At 43.3% G+C, this 24552-nt stretch overlaps 1 protein-coding gene across 1 annotated transcript in view; it reads left to right on the forward strand.

The window, feature by feature from the left end:
• Nucleotides 1-24552, forward strand: part of myo5b (myosin VB) — a 298879-nt gene that overhangs the window by 257234 nt on the left and 17093 nt on the right. Inside the window, exons 27-34 of the mRNA XM_078222329.1 lie at nucleotides 756-821; nucleotides 2291-2530; nucleotides 4910-5007; nucleotides 13283-13481; nucleotides 14894-14987; nucleotides 19168-19305; nucleotides 20719-20870; nucleotides 21728-21817. Coding sequence (XP_078078455.1) covers nucleotides 756-821; nucleotides 2291-2530; nucleotides 4910-5007; nucleotides 13283-13481; nucleotides 14894-14987; nucleotides 19168-19305; nucleotides 20719-20870; nucleotides 21728-21817 — 1077 coding nt within the window. The remainder of the gene's footprint in view (nucleotides 1-755; nucleotides 822-2290; nucleotides 2531-4909; nucleotides 5008-13282; nucleotides 13482-14893; nucleotides 14988-19167; nucleotides 19306-20718; nucleotides 20871-21727; nucleotides 21818-24552) is intronic.

Raw genomic sequence — 24552 nt, forward strand, 5'->3', positions numbered from 1 at the left:
ATACATTCAAAAAAAACCTGAATTTTATTTACTCTGAAATACTATGGAGTGGTATTCTGTCTCATGCGAAGGCCTTAATTCCCCAAATGTGTGCCAAAAATCACTTTATCTACTAAAAATTAAGAGAGAGTTGTGTCATAAAGGTGAAGTGCCCCCATACTGTTCAATGCAACATTGATGCATAATCTATGGATAAAAGTATTTTTGCTCTCAATAAGGAACATGGAAATCTAAACCCATTGGAATGAAACTGGTGTTCAGAAAGAAATGATTGAAAATTATTTTTTCCCCACTGAGAAGCTTATCACTAGTGATTTATTTGGCAATCCAGCTAACTGCACTGTCATTGTGGAACTGTGCACAATAGAGAATCCTAGATTTAATCCTTGGTCTATACTGTGCCCCTTTAATCAGTTGAACAGCAGATGTGAGACTGCAGTTAACTTTGACATTCTTGAGCTACGAGAGTCACTCAGTGTCGATCAATACCCACTAATGTGGGTGGACAAAGTGTTAGCTGTGTTGATCCTTTGTCATCAAATACCTGTCAACACTCTGACTAGGGCCACATATAAAGCATTTCCACTTGGATAGGGTGATGTACAGGAAGGCTGACCCATCTCTGTATTTATACCCTAAAACAAAGTCAATATTCTCAAGAAAAAAAATTAGGAAAATGGTGAGTATTTTTTCTTCTCCAGGTTACTTTTCCTCCCGTTGGTATGTAAAAATAGCTTTGTCTTCCTTCTGTGCAGGTCAATGATTACAACAGCATCCCGGATAAGGAGCAAGCAGCAGACTTGGCCTATGACAGTTTAAAGGTATGAGATGAGCCAAATGGGATAAGTAAGGTGATTGAATGCGTGTTTCCGGCCAAGAGTAGGAAGCAAATCCCAGGAGGTCTTGGGCCCCTTTCTCTGTGATGACCCAATGCAATTTTTTAAAAATTCATTCATTCATGGAATGTGGGTGTCGCAGGCTTGACCAGCAATTGTGGTCATAATTGCCCTTGAGAGGGTGGTGATGAGCTGGCTTCCTGAACTGCTACAATCCATTGTTGTGGGTCAACCCGCAGTGCTGTTAGGGATTTCCAGGATTTTGACCCAGCAACAGTGACGTGATGGTGAGTGACTTGGAGGAGAACTTCCAGGTGGTGGTGTTTCCATGTTCCTGTTCCCCTTGACCTTTTAGATGGTAGTGGTTATGGGTTTGAAAGGTGCTGTCAAAGGAGCCTTGGTGAGTTTAAATGGTACACACTGCTGCTACTGTGCGTCAGTGGTGAAAGTGGTGTTTGTGGTTGGGCTGGGTGGTTTCAAGCTTCTTGAATGTAGTTAGAGCTGCACTCATCCAGACAAGTGGAGAGTATTCAGTCACAGTCCTGACTTGAAACTTGTAGATGTTGGACAAGCTTTGAGGTGTTAGGAGGTGAGTTACTCAATGCAGGATTGCTGGCCTCTGACCTGCTCTTGTAGCCACAGTATTTATATGGCTAGTTAGTTCCGTTTCTGATAACCCTCAGGATGTTGATAGTGGTGGATTCAGCAATGGTGATGTCACTCAAGGGACAATGGTTAGATCCTCTCTTGTTGCAGATAGTCATTGCCTGGCACTTGTTACTTCCACTTGTCAGTCCAAGCCTGGATATTGTCCAGATCTTGTTGCATTTGGGCATGGACCACTTCAGTATCTGAGGAGTCATAAATGGTGCTGAAAATTTTGCAATCATCAGCAAACATCCCCACTTCTGACCTTATGATGGAAGGAAGGTAAAGATAAAGGAAGATAAAGTAGTTGAAGAAGCTTGAATCTAGGACATTACCCTGAGTTTAACTATTTTGTAACATCTTTGTTCATGTCATCCTGAAACTAGTGAAAGTTTCTGTTTTTGATAAAGGTTTAAGTTAAGAGGGGAAAGAATTAATGGCAACCTGAGGAGCAACTTTTTTACACAGAGGGTAGTACGTGGAATGAGCTGCCGGAGGAAGTGGTTGGGGCAGGGACATTGACAACATTTAAAAGGCATTTGAACAGATACATGGGTAGGAAAGGTTTAGAGGGATATGAACATGCAGACAAATGGGGTTAGCTCAGATAGTCTTTTTGGTTGGCATGACCAGTTTGGGCCGAAAGGCCTGCCTCCATGCCATAGATTCTATGATTTTTATATTTAATTCAAATATCTATTATCCTCAGTTTTGAAATGTTCAGTTTCTCTAGCAGAATATGTAAATTATTGCACACAAATTGAATTCATTTATTGCATAATGACACCTTCCAATTCTTCACACAGCGACAAGAGTTGGAATCTGAAAACAAGAAACTGAAAAATGAACTCAATGAGCTGAGAAAAACAATAGCAGAGAGGGCAATCGGGGAGAATCCAACTAACGACGTGGAAAATGCGTACAGTGTATTGCTAGATCAGCTGAGGGTGGCCAATGAGGAACTAGAGGTGCGCAAGGAGGAGGTGCTCAGGCTGAGAACGCAAATTGTTGATGCGGCTGGACAGAAGGTGGTGACAGGAAGAGTGGTAATGTACCTTGTATTGAAACAATTTGTCTTTTCTTCCTTCCACCTGTCTTTCCCATTTTCTTCTGAATTTCAGCCTTGACAAAGGGTCATCCAGGCTTGAAATGTTGGCTCTATTCTCTCTTCTCAAATGCTGTTAGAGCTGATGAGATTTTCCAGCATTTTCTGTTTTTGCTTCAGATTACAGCATTGAGAGTATTTTGCCTTTAAGGGAGATGGCAATTTGGGCATCGTTAGAGGCCATACCTGTGTCTGCATTGGGTCAGTATCAGGCACATGCTGCCCTGTGGAGAGATTCTCCTTCTCCACAATGACAGCCCAGCTGCTGAAACTATATATTTTTTTATTTACATTTGGAAAAGTTGGAGAGGGTCTTTCCATTTTGGGATGCCTTCTCTCTCACTTTCCTGCCTTGGCATCCTCCACAAACACAAGAGATAGAAACAGGAGTAGCCCATTGAACCCACTCCACCAGTCAGTAAGATCATCCCTGAACTGGGGCTTCAACTCTACTCTCCCACACTCTTTTCCTATTCCCCGAGAGATCAAAAACCTACCTATCCATTGTTAAATGTAGTCAACAATGGATAATCCACAAGTTTATCGGACAGAGAATTCCAAAGAGTCACAACCCTTGGAGTAAAATATAATCTCTTCATCTCAGTCCTAAATGATTATCCTCCAAGATTGTGCCTGTGGTTTAGATTTCCCAGTCAGCAGGAACAACCTGTGTCTACTCTCTGTGGCTGTGGAGCCACTTCAGAATATTGTATCCAAAAGAGAAAACGCTAGAAAATCTCAGCAGGTCTGGCAGCATCTGTAAGGAAAGAAAAGAGCTGACGTTTCGAGTCCAGATGACCCCTTGCCAAAGACCAGCTTTGACAAAGGATCATCTGGACTTGAAATGTTAGCTCTTTTCTCTCCTTATAGATGCTGCCAGACCTGCTGTATCCGCAAGCTAACTTCGTGTTTCTTATATGGATGCACCCAAATCTCTTTGAACAGCAATATTTGCAAGTATCATACCTGTTGAAAAGTTCTACTTTTTAATTTTCTGCTTTTAGTTCTCAGAATTTTCTATTCTTACAGCCAAAGTGAATAACTTCACACTTTCCAACATTATATTCCATTTACCATCCTCACAATTTCCACCTAGTTTTGTGTCGTCAGCAAACTTAGATATACTACTCTGTCTTTTCATCCAAGTATATAGATTGCAAATAGTTGAGGCTTTGGTACTGATCCTTGCAGCACTGCACTAGGAGCAGACTCAATGGGGCTGAATGGCCCATTTCAGCTCCTATGTCTAAAGGTCTTATGGTCTAGTCACAGCCTGCCAACTTGAAAATGTTCCATTGATGCCTACTCTTTGCTTACCGTCCATTAACCAATCCTCTATCCATGCTAATATATTGCCCCCAACTTCACCGGCCCTTGTCTTGCCTGTTAATCTTTTGTGTGGCACTTTATCAAGTGTCTTTTCGAAATCTAGGTATACTGCATTTACTGGATTCCTCTTTATCTACCTGACTAGTTACATCCTCAAAAATCTATAATAAATTTGTTAAAACATTATTTTCCTTTCAGAAAACCACGTTGATTTTGTCTGCTCATACCATGATTTCCTAAGTACATATTTAAAACTTCCTTCATAATAAAAGAGTGAATTGTGCACCTTCTCAGCCCACTGTCTTTCACTGCAACAAATGTGGCAGACTCTGCCATGCTATCATGCCATGCTATCACCAGACTCCTGAGTCACACCTGGTGATGCTTAACCCTGGGTACCATGGTGCAAATTATTGTCTGATGAGACAGAAGGCTGTCACAATATTGGTCTCTGTAATGGTGATTAGATCTAAACCATTTATTTCTATTTCTGCCATCTTATTCTGGGTGTTCTGTGCATTTGGATAAAGCGTCTTTAATTTAATTTCTTTTAATATAATTCCCTGTATGGGTTTTAATTGAATTTAAATTTCACCAGCCATGTCGAGTAATATTACCATTAGCCCACCCTCTCCCCAAGTCTGGCTACTACTTTCAAGCTCCATGGCCAGCTATTGGCACTTCAGCTTTGAGAGCCTGCCCACCTTCCTTAATTGGATGATGAGCTCCTCCTCTGGCTTTACGGAGAAAATCACAGGTGGGTGTCTGTTTCCCACACAGTGTAGGCCTCCGACCCCCGTTTGAGCCTGACAGCGGGATCTTAGAGCTCACAAGAAAATCCTGCCCATAGTGTCTGTTAATTATAGCATTCTTGAGTCTATAGATTTTTTGTGTTCTTTCTTGTGTGCCAAACAACCCACGTTTCTGCTCGGTTGGAAAATTTCAGTGAGTTTGGTCACATCAAATAAGTAATTAATTTCTCCCATTGCAGGACAATGTGACTGAGGAATACAAGTGGATAAATAGTAATGAAAACACTGACAGAGATGATGTCATTGAGGCTTACAATGGTATATGCGAGACCAACAGGTAGGCTGATGTTTGTTTGATCCATACACCTTTCTCCCTGTCTCCACTCTGTTGATTTCCCATTTAAATCTCCTCTCCACAAATTTTCTATTTTATCATGACAGGAACAAGCTGAAGTAATTTGCCTGGGGCCTGATGTCCCACAGAAATCTGACCAGTATAATACACTGGTGTACTACAATACAGTACTGCCCCTTTTGTAGCCCAGTGTGAATAGAGATCCAGCTGATGGGATGATGTTGGTTCTTTTTACTGCTGTGATAATTCTTAAATGAATTGGAGTTCAGGGATTCCTAAACCATGGTGCAAATCTTCTCATAATATGTACAGTACTTGAAACAGAGACTCACTCTAACTCAAATCAATGAATCTGCACCAAAAATCCATACTGATTCTTTTTTTCCCCCATATTCGCTCTTGACAATGCCATGACCAATTGTAGTACCTGTACTCCAATTATCCTTATCACTGCCGCAGTGGAGATTAGATCACAACACAAAGAGAGTGACATTTTTGTGCCACACTTTATTTATCACTGAACCATTGCAAGAGGAAGAAGAGATTTCCAAATGGGGATTAGAAAGTTGCCGATTTCTTTTTAAGGGAGGGTGCTGGAAAATCCAGTATTGCTGCCATTCAAATAGCTAATCAACTATTGGTCAACATTGCTGATTTTCTGATCTTGTTAAACTCACCTCAAATTTATATTATGTATTATTCATTTGGTATTGCGGAAAGTTTTAATGTGGGATTGTGCACTCAATAGAGGTCTCACCTTTCAGGGCTTGACTGATGTATTTGATTGATTATGGAGTAAACCTTGCCTTGCTCAAACCCCCGCTTCAATTGAAGTGAGATTTCTCACTGTTATCACTTGATGTAAAGTGGAGAAATGTTCCATTTACAAACGTACAAGAAAGCCATTCAGCCTCTCGAGCCTGCTCAGCCATTCGATAAGATCATAGCTGATCTGGTAGTATCCTTAAATCTGCATCTTGCTATCCCTGTCACCCCCTTGCTTTCCAAGAATCTATCTACCTCGACATTTAAAATATCCAAAGACTCTGCTTCCACTGTCTTTTCAGGAAGAGAGTTCCAAAGGCTCATGACTCTCAGAGAAAAAGAATTGCCTCATCTCCCTTTTTAAATGGACAGCATTTTATTTTTAAACAGCGACTCCTGGTTCTAGATTCTCCCACAAGAGGAAGCATCCTCTCTCCGCTGTCAAGACCCCTCAGGATCTTGTATGTTTCAATCGTGTTGCCTCTTGCTCTTCTAAACTTCAGCAGAAAGAAGCCTAGCCTGTCCAACCTTTCCTCATAAGACAACCAGTCCATTCCAGGTTTTTGTTTTATAAAACATTTCTGAACTGCTTTCAATGCATTTACATCCTTCCTTAAAAAGGTGACCAATACTGTACTCCAGATGTGTTCTGACTAATGCTCAGTATTACTGAAGCATAACCTGCCTACTTTTGTATTCAATTTCCCTCGCAATAAATGACAACATTCTATTCCTGGCGTTTATTATTTCTCATCTTATTAATTATACATGTAAGCACGAGGACGTGTCCTCTCTCGTGCCTTTGCCAATACGAGTTGCCTATGGTTGTAAGACATGCTAACCGAATCTTTACCATGCTTTTACATCCCTTTGTGTGCTGTGGGTTTAAGTGAGACTTGCCAAGTATACGAATGTAAGCTTAAACTGTTTAGGTTTGTAGTTAGAATTTATGTATATAATCTTGGAAAAAATGTTCCCTGGGATGCTGTTGAGGTTGTTTCTCAGTTACTAATGTTACTGTTGGTGTTAAAGGAATCAAAGCAAAATCAAAGACATGGGCTGCAATTTTCCCGAATTGGGGCTAGCTGCCCACACCGGTGGGAAAACGGGAGTGTATCCCACTGGCGTTGGCAGCATCTGTCAGGTGGGATTCACCCATCCGAAAGATGCTAATAAGCCCATTTTGAGCAAACTGCTGGCCAGTCCTGATGTTCCAAGACAGGACCCCATTTGTAAAGGGTGCCCTGATCTCCACACGCAGACACAGGCCCTCTTCCCCCTCAAAGAATGAAATTGTGCCCCCACTGATCAGGGGAGCACCACCAAGCCCCACCCACAAATAATGGGTTATACCCCCTCCGTCCGCCTCCCACACCACACAGGCATGAGCGTAATGTGACCCAAGCCCATCACCACCCAGGGCCCCCTTTCAACCCCACTTCCCACTCAGTCAACCCCCCCCCCCCCCCCCCCCACTCAGGACCCCTTCCCCCCTCACTCAGGACCCCTTCCCCCCTCAGACTCCCTACTCAGCCCACCTTCAGGCCACGTGCCTTGTCAGTGCCCAGGTGCCTTGTCAGTGCCCAGGTGCACTGTCGTCTGACACCCTGGGGTCCTTGGGTCCCAAGGGGCTCAAGCATATTGAGACCCTAGTCAAGAAGAAGAAGAAGGAGGCATATGACATGCATAGGCAGCTGGGATCGAAGTGTATAGAGGGTGTCGGAGTAGAGTTAAGAAAGAAATCAGGAGGGCAGAAAGGGGACACGAGATTGCTTTGGCAGATAAGGCGAAGAAGAATCCTAAGAACATAAGAAATAGGAGCAGTAGGCCATCTAGTCCCTCGAGCCTGCCCCGCCATTCAATAAGATCATGGCTGATCTGAAGTGGATCAGTTCCACTTACCCGCCTGATCCCCATAACCCCTAATTTCCTTACCGATCATGAATCCATCTATCCGTGATTTAAACATATTCAACGAGGTAGCCTCCACCACTTCAGTGGGCAGAGAATTCCAGAGATTCACCACCCTCTGAGAGAAGAAGTTCCTCCTCAACTCTGTCCTAAACTGACCCCCCTTTATTTTGAGGCTGTGCCCTCTAGTTCTAGCTTCCTTTCTAAGTGGAAAGAATCTCTCCACCTCTACCCTATCCAGCCCCTTCATTATCTTATAGGTCTCTATAAGTTTCCCCCTCAGCCTTCTAAATTCCAATGAGTACAAACCCAATCGGCTCAGTCTCTCCTCATAATCAACACCCCTCATCTCTGGTATCAACCTGGTGAACCTTCTCTGCACTCCTTCCAAGGCCAATATATCCTTCTGCAAATAAGGGGACCAATACTGCACACAGTATTCCAGCTGCAGCCTCACCAATGCCCTGTACAGATGCAGCAAGACATCTCTGCTTTTATATTCTATCCCCCTTGCGATATAGGCCAACATCCCATTTGCCTTCTTGATCACCTGTTGCACCTGCAGACTGGGTTTTTGCGTCTCATGCACAAGGACTCCCAGGTCCCTCTGCACAGCAGCATGTTGTAATTTCTTTCCATTTAGATAATAATCCAATTTGCTATTATTTCCTCCAAAGTGAATAACCTCGCATTTGTCAATGTTATACTCCATCTGCCAGATCCTCGCCCACTCACTCAGCCTGTCCAAATCTCTCTGCAGACCTTCTATGCCCTCCACACGATTCACTTTTCCACTTATCTTTGTGTCGTCTGCAAACTTTGTTACCCTACACTCAGTCCCTTCCTCCAGATCGTCTATATAAATGGTAAATAGTTGAGGCCCCAGTACCGATCCCTGCGGCATGCCACTAGTTACCATCTGCCAACCTGAAAAGCACCCATTTATTCCGACTCTCTGCTTCCTGTCGGATAGCCAATCCCCAATCCACGCTAACACCCTACCCCCAACTCCGTGTGACCCCATCTTCTTCAGCAACCTTCTACAAATACATAAAGGGCAAAAGAGTAAGTTGGGAGAGAATAGGACCTCTTAAGGATCAACAAGGCCATGTAAGTGCAGAGCCACAAGGGATGGAGGAGATCCTAAATGAATATTTCTCATCAGTATTCACTCTTGAGAAACGCATAGATGTTAGGGAACTTGGGGAAATAAATAGTGATGTCTTGAGGAGTGTACATATAACAGAGAAGGAGCTGCTGGAAGTCTTAAAGCGCATCCGGGACCTGATGAAGTGTATCCCAGGACATTGTGGGAGGCTAGGGTGGAAATTGCGGGTCCCCTGGTAGAGATATTTGAATCATCGACAGCCATAGGTAAGGTACCTGAAGATTGGAGGGTGGAAATTGTTGTGCCTTTGTTTAAGAAGGACTGAAGGGAAAAGCCTGGGAATTACAGGCCAGTGAGCCTAACCTCTGTAGTGGGTAAGTTGTTAGAAGGTATTCCGAGAGACAGGACTGATAGGCATTTAGAGAGGCAAGGACTGATTAGGGACAGTCAGCATGGCTTTGTGAGGGGAAAATCATGTCTCACAAATTTGATTGAGTTTTTTTGAAGGGGTAACCAAGAAGGTAGATGAAGGTCAGTGCAGATAACGTCTACATGGACTTCAGCAACACCTTTGACAAGGTACCTCATGGTAGGTTGTTGCATCAGGTTAAATCTCACGGGATCCAGGGTGAGGAAGCCAATTGGATACAAAATTGGCTTGATGACAGAAGCCAGGTTTTGTAGAAGGTTGTTTTTCAAACTGGAGGCCTGTGACCAGCCGTGTGCCTCCGGGATCAGTGCTGGTCCACTGTTATTTGTCATTTATATGAATGATTTGGATGAGAATTTAGGAGACATGGTTAGTAAGTTTGCAGATGACACCAAGATTGGTGGCAAAGTGGAGAGTGAAGAAGGTTATCTAGGATTGCAACGGGATCTTGATCAATTGGGCCAGTGTGCTGATGATTGGCAGATGGAGTTTAATTTAGACAAATGCTAGGTGATGTATTTCAGTAGATAGAACCAGGTCAGCGCTTACTGGTAAGGTGTTGGGGAGAGTGATAGAACAAAGAGATCTAGGGGTACAGGTTCATAGCTCCTTGAAAGTGGAGTCACAGGTGGACAGAGTGGTGAGGAAGGCATTCGGCATGGTTGGTTTCATTGGTCAGAACATTGAATACAGAAGTCTTGTTGAAGTTGCACAAGACATTGGTAAGGCCACACTTGGTATACTGTGGTCATGCTATTATAGAAAGGATATTATTAAACTAGAAAGAGTGCAGAAAAGAATTGCTGGGATGCTACTGGGATTTGACGGTTTGAGTTACAAGGAGAGGCTGGATAGACTGGGACTTCTTTCTCTGGAGCGTAGGAGGCTGAGGTGTGTCTTAGGTCTATAAAATAATGAGGGGCATCGATAAGGTAGATAGTCAACATTGCCCAAGTGCCAGACTGGGACTACCAGTCTGGCACTGCCCAAGGGGCACCCTCCCTTGCCCTCGGTCTCCTCGGAGAGCCTCAATGGCCTCTGGTTCCACCGGCAAGGCCACGTCGATTGCTCCCCGTTCATGAGGAGCATGTCTATTCCTCGCTGGCGAGAAACCTTCCCGGCGAGGTCATAAAGGGGGGCAAGCCCGGATGATTGAGCGCCGGGCTCGCTAATGACATGTAAATGTTTCTTTAAATCATTTTCATTACATTAACCTGCCTCTCGCCTATTTTCAGCGTGAGGCTGACTGCGCCAGAAATCCGGCACTCGTAAAATGGCGCCGGTCGTGAAAACCGGCACCAATCGCCCTCATTGCTTTACGCCCCACTTTACGACTGCGTCACGCCTGAAAATGGGCGCAATACGATGGTAAAATCCCGGCCATGGTGTTCTGTCTTAGAGATGCAGAATACAGAGTTTAGTATCTGGAATCTTATAAATACTGGCAAACAAGTTTTCTGTAATTAGTGCCACAGGCAGCAACCTGCACTGCAGGCCGTGCACAATTAAACCACCTCTACACTCCATAAAGAAAATTGAGGGAATTTTGTTGGCAAGTGCTGTTTGGCAGAAAGGAAATGGGGGGGAACACATCTTCATAGCTGGAGGCCTGACCCTAGATCATCTTGAAAACAAATCAAATCAATGTACTTCATCCTTTAGAGAGAAAGGAAAAAATCGAGAATGTCATTACTTATTCTTGTTTTCTATTTAATTCTTGCTTTCTATGTTATTACTGTCTTTGTTCTTTCTGAATGACTCTTTTGCTTCTTTCTCTCTTTTGTTCCTGCTTCCTTCCTTCTGTCCTTCATTTCCAGCCAGGCTGAGGACTGGCGATACCTCAATGAAGATGGCGAGCTAGGCCTGGCTTATCAAGGCCTAAAGGAAGTTGCCAGGTCAAATCTTTGTTTGCTCTTTGTTTTAACTATCTACAAGGTGGAAGGGTGTTGGGAAGAGTTTGATACCTGCCTGGTGCTATGAAAAGAAATGGGTATTATATTTTTGAAAACATTCGGGTTGTCTGGAAAACATTGCACCTCACTTTTGTTATTCAGCCTGGCCACCAACTAAACAAAAGAGATGACGTTCACGTGGTTATTTACTGTGCAGTATTTCAGGATGTTTCTAATCCTATAGGCATTTGCTAGTGTCGAAATGAACTAACTGACCTGAATTGAATAACAGGAGTACTTGGCTGTCCCATAAATAGGTTGCAATGTGGTAATATTGAGAAGAGCAGGATTGGTTTTAGTTGCAGTGCCTGTCACAGTAGGGTAACCTGTTGATGTAAATTGTCTATGGTACTTGGGCAAAGTACTGTAGCGTGAACAACACCTGTAGAACTTTAACTATAGGGCTTAATGGCTTTTTAATAAAAAACAATGGCCGGAAAGCACTAACTATGGAAATGTTTGTAAGATTTGAATGTCTAAGATTCATAGGATTCTAGATTTAGAGAACAGGAGGAGCTTTTTGGCATATCAAGAGCATAATCGTTCTCTACAACAGCAACCCAGCTAATTCTAATGCCCCACCTATTCTACATAGCCCTACAAATTATTTTCCTTCAAGTACTTTTCTGTTTCCCTTTTGAAAATCCCACAATTGAATCAATCTCCACCAAACTGGCAGTGCATTCCAGATGTACTTGCTGTGAGCAAAAGGAAAAGACTTTCCGCATGTTCCTTTGTTAATCGTCATGTTCTCTAGTTCTCTACTGCTCTGCCAATGGAAACAAGTTCACCCTATTCACTTTGTCCAGGCCCCTCATGTTTTTGAACACCTCTGTCAAATCTCCCCTCAACCCTTTCTGCTCTAATGATGTCTAATTTTTAAAAGCCTTGTGCATCATCGGTTGTAGAACTAGGTTAATAAGATTGCTGTCATTACTTGGCTGATTTCAACCAAGATATCAGTAGGCGTTCTACAGTGCCTATACTTAAGAGGAAGAACATTGTTAATGGTTTCTACTTCTGATGACAGTTTTATGGTGCAGAAACACACCAAAATGGTTCATCAACTGCTCTGTTGAAAAATGTTTTATTTGCCCAACTTGTCTGCTCTTTGAGTAGGTGGGGAGATGGTGGTGCAGTGGTAATGTCTCTGAGCTAGTAATCTAAAGGCCTAGGCCAATAATGCTCTAAGGACATGAGTTCAAATCCCATCATGGCAGCTGGTAGAATTTAAATTCCATTAATAATATCTGAAATATAGAATTAGTAATGGTGACCATGAATTTATCCACTGATTGTCCTAAAAACTCATCTGGTTCACTAATGTGCTCTGGGGAAGGAAATCTGCCATCCTTGCCTTGTCTGGCCTACATGTGACTCCAGATCTTCAGCAATATGGTCGACTCTTAACTGCCCTCTGAAATGGTTTAGCAAACCTCTCACTTCAAGGGCAGTTAGGGATGGGCAACAAATACTGGCCACATCCCATGAAAGAATAAACAAACAAAAACTAATCAATCACAGCAGATGGTTCAACCTTTCTTCCACTGTAACCAAGCTATGATTTTTTTTTTTTTATTCGTTCATTGAGTGGCATTTCAGACGACATTTTAAAAATGACACCCTGATCTCTGGCCGGTGGGCTGCTCAGTATGCATAAATTAGCATCTTCCAGGTGGGTTTCACCCACCTGACAGATGCTCCTAGCGCCAGTGGGAAACATTCCTGTTTTCATGTCAGTGTGGGCACTTAATCCCAATTCTGGAGAATCACGGTCACTATCGACAATTGTTTCACGGACACCATTAGACTTCTAATTCCAGATTTTTACTGAATTCAAATTTTCCCATCTGCCATGGTGGGATTCGTGCCCAGGTCCCCAGACCGTTACCCTGCATCTCTGGATTAGTTATAATACAGTAAATTATTAGTGTATTTCTAGGTGTAAAGTAAGAACTAGTGTTCCCTAGGTTAAGTAACCCAAACGCTCAAAAATGAATCAGAAACCTTTTCTTTTTTTGTTTTAAGAAAGAAACCCCTTGATCAATATTACCAGTTGGCATTTTCTAATTTGATGCTATTGTGTCACAGGCTTCTGGAGACACAGTTGCAGGCTCAAATCAGGCAACATGACGAAGAGGTGGAAAGAATGCGGACTCAAATCGAGGTTCTGAAGGACGATATGGAAAAACAGCAGCAGGTCCTCACACAGACATTACAGATGTCTCCAGAAGCACGCATTGAATATAATGTGCAACAAGAGATCACACGCCTCACCAATGAGAATCTGGTAAGAGGTTCAGCACTGACGCTTCCAGTGGCATTCAGACCTATATTTACCATTTAAGAACGTTTGGCTCTGTTTGGACGACTGGTTAGCGATGCCAACAGCGCTGGTTCAATTCCTGTACCAGCTGAGGTTATTGATGAAGGCCCATCTTCTCAACCTTGCCCCTTGCTTGAGGTATGGTGATCCTCAGGTTAAATCACCACCAGTCAGTGCCTATGGGGACTTTACCTTTTACTACAGTCTAGAGTATTGTATATTTATGTTAGCTTTGTGTTAGTTTAAACAAGCAACTTTGTAGCTTGGGCCATAATCCCAGTGAATATCTTTCTGAATAAAAGGTGTGGCTATGGATACCCGCATGGGCTCCAGTTACACCTGTCTTTTTGTGGGTTACGTGGGGTTCATTTCTTGTTCCAGTCCAACCCAGACCCACTCCCACGACTCTTTTTCTGTTACATCGACGACGGCATCGGCACTGAGCATGCTCCCAACTTGAGCTGGAAAAATTGATCAATTTTGCTTCCAATTTCCACCCTTCTCTCGATTTCATACAGTCGATCTCCAACATTTTACCAGGGAGGCACGGTGGCATAATAGTTAGCACTGCTGCCTCACAGCGCCGGGGACCCAGGTTTAATTCCTGGCTTGGGTCACTTTCTGTGTGGAGTTTACACATTCACCTAGAGAGTCCTAGAGGTTTACAGCATGGAAACAGGTCCTTCGCCCAACTTGTCCATGCCACCCTTTTTTTAAAACCCCTAAGCTAGTCCCAATTGCCCGCATTTGGCTCATATCCCTCTATACCCATCTTATTCATGTAACTGTCTAAATGCTTTTCAAAAGACAAAATTGTACCCGCCTCTACTACTACCTCTGGAAGCTTGTTCCAGACCAGTAACTTCATTGCCGTGTAATGTAAGCTTTACTTGTGACACTAATAAATAAACTTCAAAACTTCTGATTTTCTGACCCCGCGTGCTGAAGCGCGAATCTTGTTATGGTTGGAGAATATTGCGAGTGGGTCCAAACAGGATTTGTGCCGGGGAGAACCTCTTTTGGGATTCTCTTTTTACCCCCCCCCCCCCCACCCTGGCCCATACTGCGTAATCTGCTTCATGCCCAGCAAGGGGAGTTAACTCCAACAGAAACATTAGTGTTTTTCTCCAACCTTGTATTATAAACATAGAAACTAGAAGCAGGAGTAGGCCATTTGGCCCTTCAAGCCTGCTCCGCCATTCATTTTGATCATGGCTGATCATTGAATTATAGAATCTTTACCAGTTGTGTTCCTGAGTGACATTCCCATGGTCTATGGAACCATCATTTTGTGCTCTATTTTGGTTAACTCCATTTATAATTACCCATAACACACGCTGAAGCAGATCATATTTATCCATAATTTTGTGTTTTAGGACCTTAAAGAGCTGGTAGAGAAACAGGAGAAGAACGAGAAGAAGCTGAAGAAGCAACTCAAGATCCACATGAAGAAAGTTCAAGAGCTTGAAGGTATAACTGAGTTTTAAACATGATTGTGATCAGATCTGGTTGATTTCTGTGTGGTTCCATTCTGTTCTGCTGGGCAGGACTGAAAACTCCCCTGCCAATGGGTTTAAAGGGAGGGGAGGGTGACATTAAATCCCTTGGGCAGCTTGCCTGCCACAATGTTACCAGTGGCAGGGTGGTGCTGGATGGCTTGCCCCTCAGTGGGGTAATCAAGGCTCTTTGTTAGGCAACTATTACCCACCTAAGGGCCTCATCCTGCCACTGCTGGGATTAAAGCTATCGACCATTGCAGGGCAGCCATTCTTTCCCCACAGACCTATTAGCCATGGTGGGGGTCGCAGAGCAAGGATCACACTGTCTCATGTAGTTCAGTTCATAGTTATCAACTGAGCCATTTGAGAATATCTTTAGGCCCAACTGTAGACTCCGAATAGAGCATTTAGTGTTACTGCTTCTCAATCATTATTAGAAACTATTAGAAGCAAAGAAAATGGCTATATAAAACAGTGTATTGTGATGATACTGTGCCTTTAAGAAATATATTCTTATTGTTTTTCTTATAAGGGGTATGTTTAAAATTCAGCTCTGCTTTACATGCTGCCGATTTGGCTGTGCATCAGGCAATTCACATGCTGAGAATACAGGCTAATGATTGATTTTAGTGAGGGATATGCCTGTTTTAACCTGAGTTAATGCATTTTTGTTTATTTGGGATTCAGAGTAGGGTTTTGATTGGCAGAGACAGTCATGTACTTTAAGGGGAGGAACTAAGGTCACAGGGAAAAGCGAGCAATTACTGCTGGGTTCTGAAAGAAGCTAGAGGTCTCTCTCTCTGGAGGCTACTGTTTGGGACCTGCGAGGAGAAATAGGTCTCTCTCTCTCTGACTCCAGAGGTGTTCTGGAGGCTTAATGACTGGCAGCCCAACTGCAAGCATGTAAGCCTGCATGTTGCTAACTGATTTTGAAGAGGAGTCTAAGTCTATAAGAGGAATATTGCTTGAATTGGAACTAATATAATTGGAACTGCTCCCTGAGCAGTCGAGGATAGATGCCATCAGGCCCTGGGGCTTTGTCAGTTTTAATGTTCCCTAAAAAACCTAACACTTCCTCTCTTGTAATGGAGATTTTCTCTAAGGGGTCAACACCTCCCTCCGAGACACTCCCGGTTAACACGCCCCTCTCCTTCGTGAATACCGATGCAAAGTATTCATTTAGGATCTCCCCTATTCCCTTGGGTTCTAAGCATAATTCCCCTCCTTTGTCCCTGAGAGGTCCGATTTTCTCCCTGACAACTCTTTTGTTCCTAACGTATGAATAGAATGCCTTAGGATTCTCCTTAATCCTGCCTGCCAAGAACATCTCGTGACCTCTTTTTGCCCTTCTAACTCCCCGTTTGAGTTCTTTCCTACTCTCTCTGTATCCCTCCAGAGCTCCATCTGTTTTCAGTTGCCTGGACTTAACGTACGCCTCCCTTTTCATTTTAATCAGATCCTCAATTTCCCTGGTTATCCACGGCTCTCGAATCCTACCTTTCCTATCTTTCCTTTTTACAGGCACATGCCTATCCTGCAGCCTTATCAATAGTTCCTTAAAAGACTCCCACATGCCAGACGCGGACTTACCCTCGAACATCCTCTCCCAATCAACATCCACCAATTCCTGCCTAATCCAGCTATAGTTAGCCTTCCCCCAATTTAGCACCCTGCCCATAGGACAGCACTCATCCTTGTCCATTACTATCCTAAAGTTAACAGAGTTGTGGTCACTATTTGCCACATGTTCCCCTACCGAAACTTTGACGACCTGACCGGGCTCATTTCCCAGAACTAGGTCCAGTATAGCCCCCTCTCTAGTCGGGTTATCTACGTACTGTTCCAAAGAACCTTCCGGTACGCATTTTACAAATTCCTCCCCGTCCGGACCCCCAGCTCTAAGCACTTTCCAGTCTGTGCCAGGGAAATTAAAGTCCCCCACTACAACAACCCTATTTTTTCTGCACCTATCCAGAATCTCCTGACATATCCTTTCCTCCACTTCCCGTGGGCTGTTGGGTGGTCTGTAGTACACCCCCAGCATAGTGACTGCACCCTTCCTGTTTCTGAGTTCCACCCACAGCGACTCAGTACATGACCCCTCTAAGTTGTCTACCCTCTGCACCGCGGTAATATGCTCCTTAACTAATATCGCTACTCTCCCACCTTTTTTAGCCCCTCCTCTGTCTCGCCTAAAACACTTATACCCCGGAATATTCAGCTGCCAGTCCTGTCCTTTTAACCAAGTTTCCGTCACCGCAACCACATCCAAATTCCGCATAAGCATTAAGGCCCTAAGTTCGTCTGTTTTACCCGTTACGCTCCTCGCATTGAAGCAGATGCACTCCAGACCTCCAGGCCCATTAAGGCAACACAGGTGGAGAAGGTGGTGAAGAAGGCATATGGTATGCTTGCCTTTATAGGACGGGGTATAGAGTATAAAAGCTGGAGTCTGATGATGCAGCTGTATAGAACGCTGGTTAGGCCACATTTGGAGTACTGCGTCCAGTTCTGGTCGCCGCACTACCAGAAGGACGTGGAGGCGTTAGAGAGAGTGCAGAGAAGCTTTACCAGGATGTTGCCTGGTATGGAGGGTCTTAGCTATGAGGAGAGATTGGGTAGATTGGGGTTGTTCTCCTTGGAAAGACGGAGAATGAGGGGAGATCTAATAGAGGTGTACAAGATTATGAAGGGTATAGATAGGGTGAACAGTGGGAAGCTTTTTCCCAGGTCGGAGGTGACGATCACGAGGGGTCACGGGCTCAAGGTGAGAGGGGCGAAGTATAACTCAGATATCAGAGGGATGTTTTTTACACAGAGGGTTGTGGGGGCCTGGAATGTGCTGCCAAGTAGGGTGGTGGAGGCAGGCATGCTGACATCGTTTAAGACTTACCTGGATAGTCACATGAGTAGCCTGGGAATGGAGGGATACAAACGATTGGTCTAGTTGGACCAAGGAGCGGCACAGGCTTAGAGGGCCGAAGGGCCTGTTTCCTGTGCTGTACTGTTCTTTGTTCTTTGTTCTTTGTAATAGAGATAGGTTAGCAGTTAAGAAATAATTGTATCTTGTCATGTTTAAGTAGTCTAATTGATAAAAGTTAAGCTACTTCATTCGTTATAATTATACTGTATTGTTAAATAAAGCTTGTTTTGATAAAAGCTTACTAGTGTGTCAATAACACTCCTAGTGTGTCAATAGGAGTGAAACACCTTATCCTCATACTAATGCCAAAATAGAAAATCTGTTGGAGTCTTGTCAGACTTCATAACTTTGGGGTTTCTGATCTGGTACCTTAACAGTATGAAGTTATACAAATGGATATGCCAGGCATATGGATATGCCAGGCATGTTCTGACATGCACAAAACTTTAATTGAGAAAAAGGAAGTTATATTTTATTCTGGGAAAAATGTCCAGTCTTGTGCATTCTATTCCAAATTCAATTTCAGCCATAAGGTAATATAGTAATCGGGTCTGGCACAATTTAAATTGTTCCTTTAGTTGGGGGGGGATCTACAGGCTCTCCTGAACTCTCAGTGGGAAAGACAGGCCTCAGATATTGAGTCTTAAAACATGAAGATTCCAGATTTCATCCCTGATCTTTTCCAAATTATCTTCCCTTAGTTGAAGCAACAGTGGGAACAACAACCTTCGAGTTCCTCGCCATACAGGGAAAACTCAGGCAATTCATTAAGTTACTCCTGTCAAAAAACAGGAAAATTAGGCCAGAGCAGAGTTGACCTCCCCATCCAGACTGGCCCAGGAAGAACTGCCAAGGAAAGGAGCTGCTCGCGATTCTTGGCAGGACTGAACTTAATATAAATAAGGAGGAGGATGGGAAAAATGTGAGATGAAATATTAACTAGGAGATAAATCTAAAGTTGGAAAGATGATCACACTTATCATTGGTGAGAAATAGGACTGATGTCACAAGTAAGAGAAATTTATTTTTATCCTTTAACTCAGTACTGGGTAGTTTCCCTGCTTTTTGAGTTACAGCATATTACAACTTTACATATGTTCTCACCCTTGCAGAGCTAATTGCATCATTTTTTATCATGTTTGCACATTTAATGCTTATTTGCTAATTAATTTTAACTGCTTTTGAGTTCCTTCTATTAATTTTAATGTGGTTTTTAATGTATTATCAGTAAGAAACTCAGTGCAGAAGGAACCAAGGCCCGAACTAACCAGGCAGGTCACTGTGCAACGGAAAGAGAAGGAATTCCAAGGAATGTTGGAATATCACAAGGAGGATGAATCCCTGCTCATTCGCAACCTCATCACAGGTATTCATCACTGGGATTTTAGACTGACTGCAGCTGTTCAAGAAGGCAGCTCAGCACTACCTTCTCAAGGGCAATTAAGGGTTGTCAATATATGTTGGTGTTTCCAGTGATGCCCACTTCTCAGTGTTCATAGTACATGGAGGTGGTGGGTGAATTTTTCCCCATAAAGGTTTTCGAGGTCTTCCGACACAATGGATAGTGTGTCTCCCTCTGGGCCAAAATCTCCAATTCAAGTCCCACTTCAGGATGTAATGACCATGGAAGATGCGTCTATAACATGGCCAAACGGGTTGATCATCAACCTGAAAATCCTTCCAATGTGTCTGATGACAGGCAGTGATAGCGGGAGGGTTCCCTGGTCAGCTAAACTACAGAAGGCAATGGCAAATCTTTGCCAAACATAATCATAAATCAATGCAGTGGAAGTCCATGGTCACCAATGCCCTCTTAGTACATTAGTACCTGAAGTAGGGGGAGGATGAAAGGTTACCGACCTGAAACATTAATTCAGTTTCACTCCACGGATGCTGGCTGGCCTGCTGAGTATTTTCAACATTTTTTGTTTTTTATTCCAATAAATACAGCCCAGTTTATGTAATCTCTGCCTGTAATTTACTCATTGGAATCCAGGTATCATTCTGTTAAATGTATGCTTTTTTCTTTTATTTGAATGGTGATTTTCAGTCTAACCCCCTGTATTAACTGACTCATCAACAATGGCTTGTTAGGCCATTTCAGAAGGTAGTTAAGAATTGACCTCATTGCTGTGGATCTGTAGTCATATGTAGGACAGAGCAGACTAAGGATGTCCTTCCCTAAAAGAACGTTAGTGAACCAGATGGGCTTTTTATAACAATCGATGATGGTTGTCATGGTCACTATTACTGATGGCCAACTTTACATTCCATTCTTTTTTATTTATATTCATTTGTGGGATATGGGCATTTCTGGCTAGGCCAGCATTTATTGCCCATCCCTAGTTGCTCTTGGAGGGCAGTTGAGAGTCAACCACATTGCTGTGGCTCTGGAGTCACATGTAGGCCAGACTGGGTAAGGACGCCAGATTTCCTTACCTAAAAAGCATTAGTGAATCAGATGGGTTTTCCCGACAATTGTTTCATGGTCATCAATAGATTCTTAATTCCAGATATTTTTTATTGAATTCAAATTCCACCGTTTGCCGCGGCAGGATTCAAACCTGGGTCCCCAGAACATTAGCTGAGTTTCTCGATTAATAGTTTAGCGATAATACTACTAGGCCATTGCCTCCCCTAAGATTCCAGATTTGTTCATTTAAATTCCACCAGCTGCTGTGGTGAGATTTGAACCTATGCCCCCAGAACATTACAAAAACAGAAACTCCCCGTTGGTGATTGAACTGTACTGTGTTTTCTTCTTCCCATCCATTTCTAGACCTGAAGCCTCAAGCAGTCTCTGCCACAGTGCCAGGCCTGCCTGCATACATCCTTTTTATGTGCCTTAGACATGCAGATTACGTTAATGATGACCAGAAGGTCCACTCGCTCCTAACTAGTACCATCAACGGCATCAAGAAAGTATTAAAGGTAAGGGATTCAGTTCTTCAGTGCAGCCAGTGAATGTTTCCAGACTGCGTTTGTAGTTAAGTCAGATTCTGTTGATTTAGCCATTTCTTAGGACTTAGTACAGTGTTGCACATTCTCATGAAGTAATAGCATTCAGTTTAACCCCTCGTTAGCACTGCTGCCTCACAGTGCCATGGACCCGGGTTTGACTCCTGGCTTGGGTCACTGTCTGTATGGAGTCTGCATGTTCTCCCCGTGTCTGCATGGGTTTCCTCCAGGTGCTCCGATTTCCTCCCACAGCCTGAAAGATGTGTTGGTTAGGTGCATTGGCCCGAACAGACGCTGGAGTATGGCGACGAGGGGAATTTCACAGTAACTTCATTGCAGTGTTAATGTAAGCCTTGCCTGTGACACTAATAAATAAACTTTTACTTTTCTGAAGGCACTGACACATGCCCGATTACAGTCTCATGAAGACTGGCCATTCACCCATATAGCTTTGCTTTTCTTCCCTTTCATACATAAATACGCAACAATTGTCAGCAGGATCCTTAACAGTTGGGGGACTTTACAGTTGAGGTTGTTCCCATCTACATAGAGATTATCTCCAGCAGGAATCATTGGATAGATACCAGGGGCAGGGCCCATTGTTTATTATTGTTTTCCTTCCTGGGAATTACAATGAGGCCAAGAGTACCTCAGCTAATACAATGCACACTGGAAAGTATAATCTGTTCAAACCTTCCTGGTCTAACTTAGTTTTACAATTGCCCATGAGGAAACCCCAAGGATTTTATTAAAGTATTTACTATACTGGAAGTTATTTCTATATTTCAGCTGTTCTTTTGTTAATAGTAATTTTGTTACTTGTTTTTCAGAAACATAATGCTGACTTTGACGTAACGTCATTCTGGTTGTCCAACAGTTGCCGCTTGCTACATTGTTTAAAGCAATACAGTGGAGATGAAGTAAGCCTTGTTTATCATTTCTACTCAGCAGCGGACCAAGTTTTGCATATTCTTTCTGAAAGTGAAATAGAATATTTTTCAGCAAAGTAGAAAGTCATTGTTGAAGAAAGTGAGACCTTTTCTGCCCACCAAGCGCTCCCAGATCAGGAATCGCGCAGACAGCTGGGGCAAAGTTTCCCTCTAATCATCCCAAATGATGCGTCTCGGCCCAGTCTCAGAATAACACTGCCTATGGCACAACGTAATTGGGGATTTTTCAGTTGCCATATCAGCAACCTCTGAGTGAGATTACCAATTAGGGAGCATCATTAAAGGTAATTTTGTGTGTTGGGGGCACAAGGAGTTGGAACGCATCATTTCATAGACGCAGATTGATGAACCCACAGTATAAAATCATAAGCCCTGCTTGGAAAGCTTAGTGAGCTTAACTGATGAAAATTGCCACAGCTTCTGGAAAGGTGCAAGACAGAGGGAAATGTGCTTCTTCCACATTACTGGTGATTTGCTAAAAAACCTTGTTTATTTCATACAATAGAATGATAGAGTAGAGGAGTCCATTCAGCCCATTGTGATAGAGCTATCCAATCAGTTATTTAGATGCAATGTGCTTATAAATATGAAATATCTGATATTTTTGCAGCATAATTCCACTGATTTTTTAAATCATCGATAATATAATTTTATGTCATTTACAAAGCCAATCTCCAAAAAAAACTGAGAAAGGAAACTTCCAAAATATTAATACAATTCTGAAAACCAGAAAGCTGGAAATACTCAGCAGGTTAGGAAGCATCTGTGGAGAGAGAGAGAAACAGAGTTAATGGGTGGGATTTATTGCACAACCTGCAGCATGTTTCACAGTGGCGGGAGGTAGCCCACTATTGAATGGCGGCAGGCCCTTCTGTCTCTGCACTCCCCAATGCCTTGAAACCCATGGCTAGGGTGCACCAAAAGATCCTGCCAGTGTGAACAGCTGGAAAATTCTGGCCAATGTTTCAGGTCTTTGACCTTTCATCAGTTTTTCTGTTTTATTTCAGTTTTCCAGCATCTGTAGTATCTTGCTTTTTAATTAAACAATCCTGTGCTAGTATGCCACCAGTCATTTTTTAGACTTCCTATTCCTATTACACTTCTTTAAATCACAGTTAAAGCACGGGAAGATTCACCGACAGAATTCAAAGCATTCCCCCATTCCCCAGACATGGGTTTGAAGGCAGGGGGCATTTAATCGGCTGAGAGGTGAGGCGTTGGAACCCCTCCAACTTCCCACTTCTGCCTGAGTAAGTCTGATTAGAGCTTGTTGAAGGCCTTCCTGCATGGATGCCAATAGAGATCCACTTAAGGTCCTCATCTTATGGACGGCACGGTGGCACAGTGGTTAGCACTTCTGCCTCACACGCCAGGGATCCGGGTTCAATTCCAGTCTTGGGCGACTGTCTGTGTGGAGTTTGCATGTTCTCCCCATGTCTGCGTGGGTTTCCTCCGGGTGCTCTGGATTCCTCCCACAGTCCAAAGATGTGTAGGTTAGGTGCGTTGGCCATGCTAAATTGTCCCTTAGTGTCCCAAAATATGTAGGTTAGAGGGATTAGCCATAGTAAATGAGTGGGGTTACGGGATAAGGTGGAGGTTGGGCCTGGGTAAGATGCTCTGTCAGAGAGTTGGTGCAGATGTGATGGGCCAAACATAGGGATTCTATGATCCCAACACTGCTGGTGGGAAAGTCGCCATATGGGATGCCTGAAAAGCAAATTCTTCTTCCCTGAAATCCTCACCCGACAACTCCAATCCTGTCCTCACTCACTTTGCCTGGGGTCCAGAGCCCTGACGAAGGGTCATCCAGACTTGAAGCATTAGCTCTATTCTCTCTCCACAGATGTTGTCAGACCTGCTGCAATTATTTAGCATCTCCTATTTTTGTCTCTGGATTACTAGTCCAGCAACTATATCATTGCCTTCCCTGATCATATTTTAAAAGTTACTGTTAAATTTGCTACCATCCCTGTTTGAGGTAATGCATTCCAGAGCATGACAAATCGCTGCATAAAAACATTTTCCCATGTTGCCTCAAGTTCTTTTGGTATGTCTCCTCAAATCTGTAGCTCCTGACTTCTTCACCACTGGAAACAATTGCATTTAGATGCAATTTCACTCAAAACCATTTATGATTTCTAAAACCTGCATCAAAGTTGCTTTTAACCTTCTCACCTCTAGGGAGGATAGCCCAGCTTCTAAGAAGATTTGAAATTGGAACAGGGGGGAGGCCATTCAGCCCCTCGAGCTTGCTCTCCATTCAGTAACCTTCCAATTCAACTGCACTCTCCTGGTCTATCGCAATATTTCTTCATTTTCTCAGTATCCAAGAATCTATCAATGCCAGTTAGGAGTATATTGGTGTCTGAGCATCCACAACTCTCTGCTGTAGAGAATTACAAAGATTCACAAACATTTGAGTGAAGAAATTTCTCCTCATCTAGGCCTAAGTTCACTGAACCATGTGGACCACATGTGACAACCTAAAAGCAACTGCTCTATTCCTCCCTGTTTCCTGTCTGTTCACCAATCCTTAATCCAAACAAATCTGTTGTTCCCAATTCCATGAGCTCTCATGCATGTAACAATCTTTTGTGTTAAAAAGCTTCTCAAACCTATTCCGTATATCTGCAGCCCCCCATCCCTGATACCATCATAGTAAATCTCTTCTGCCCCATCAGTAAGACCTTGGAATCTTCCTAAAA

The sequence above is a fragment of the Mustelus asterias genome, chromosome 1 (genome assembly GCF_964213995.1).
Source record: "Mustelus asterias chromosome 1, sMusAst1.hap1.1, whole genome shotgun sequence".
NCBI classification, from domain to species: Eukaryota; Metazoa; Chordata; class Chondrichthyes; order Carcharhiniformes; family Triakidae; genus Mustelus; species Mustelus asterias.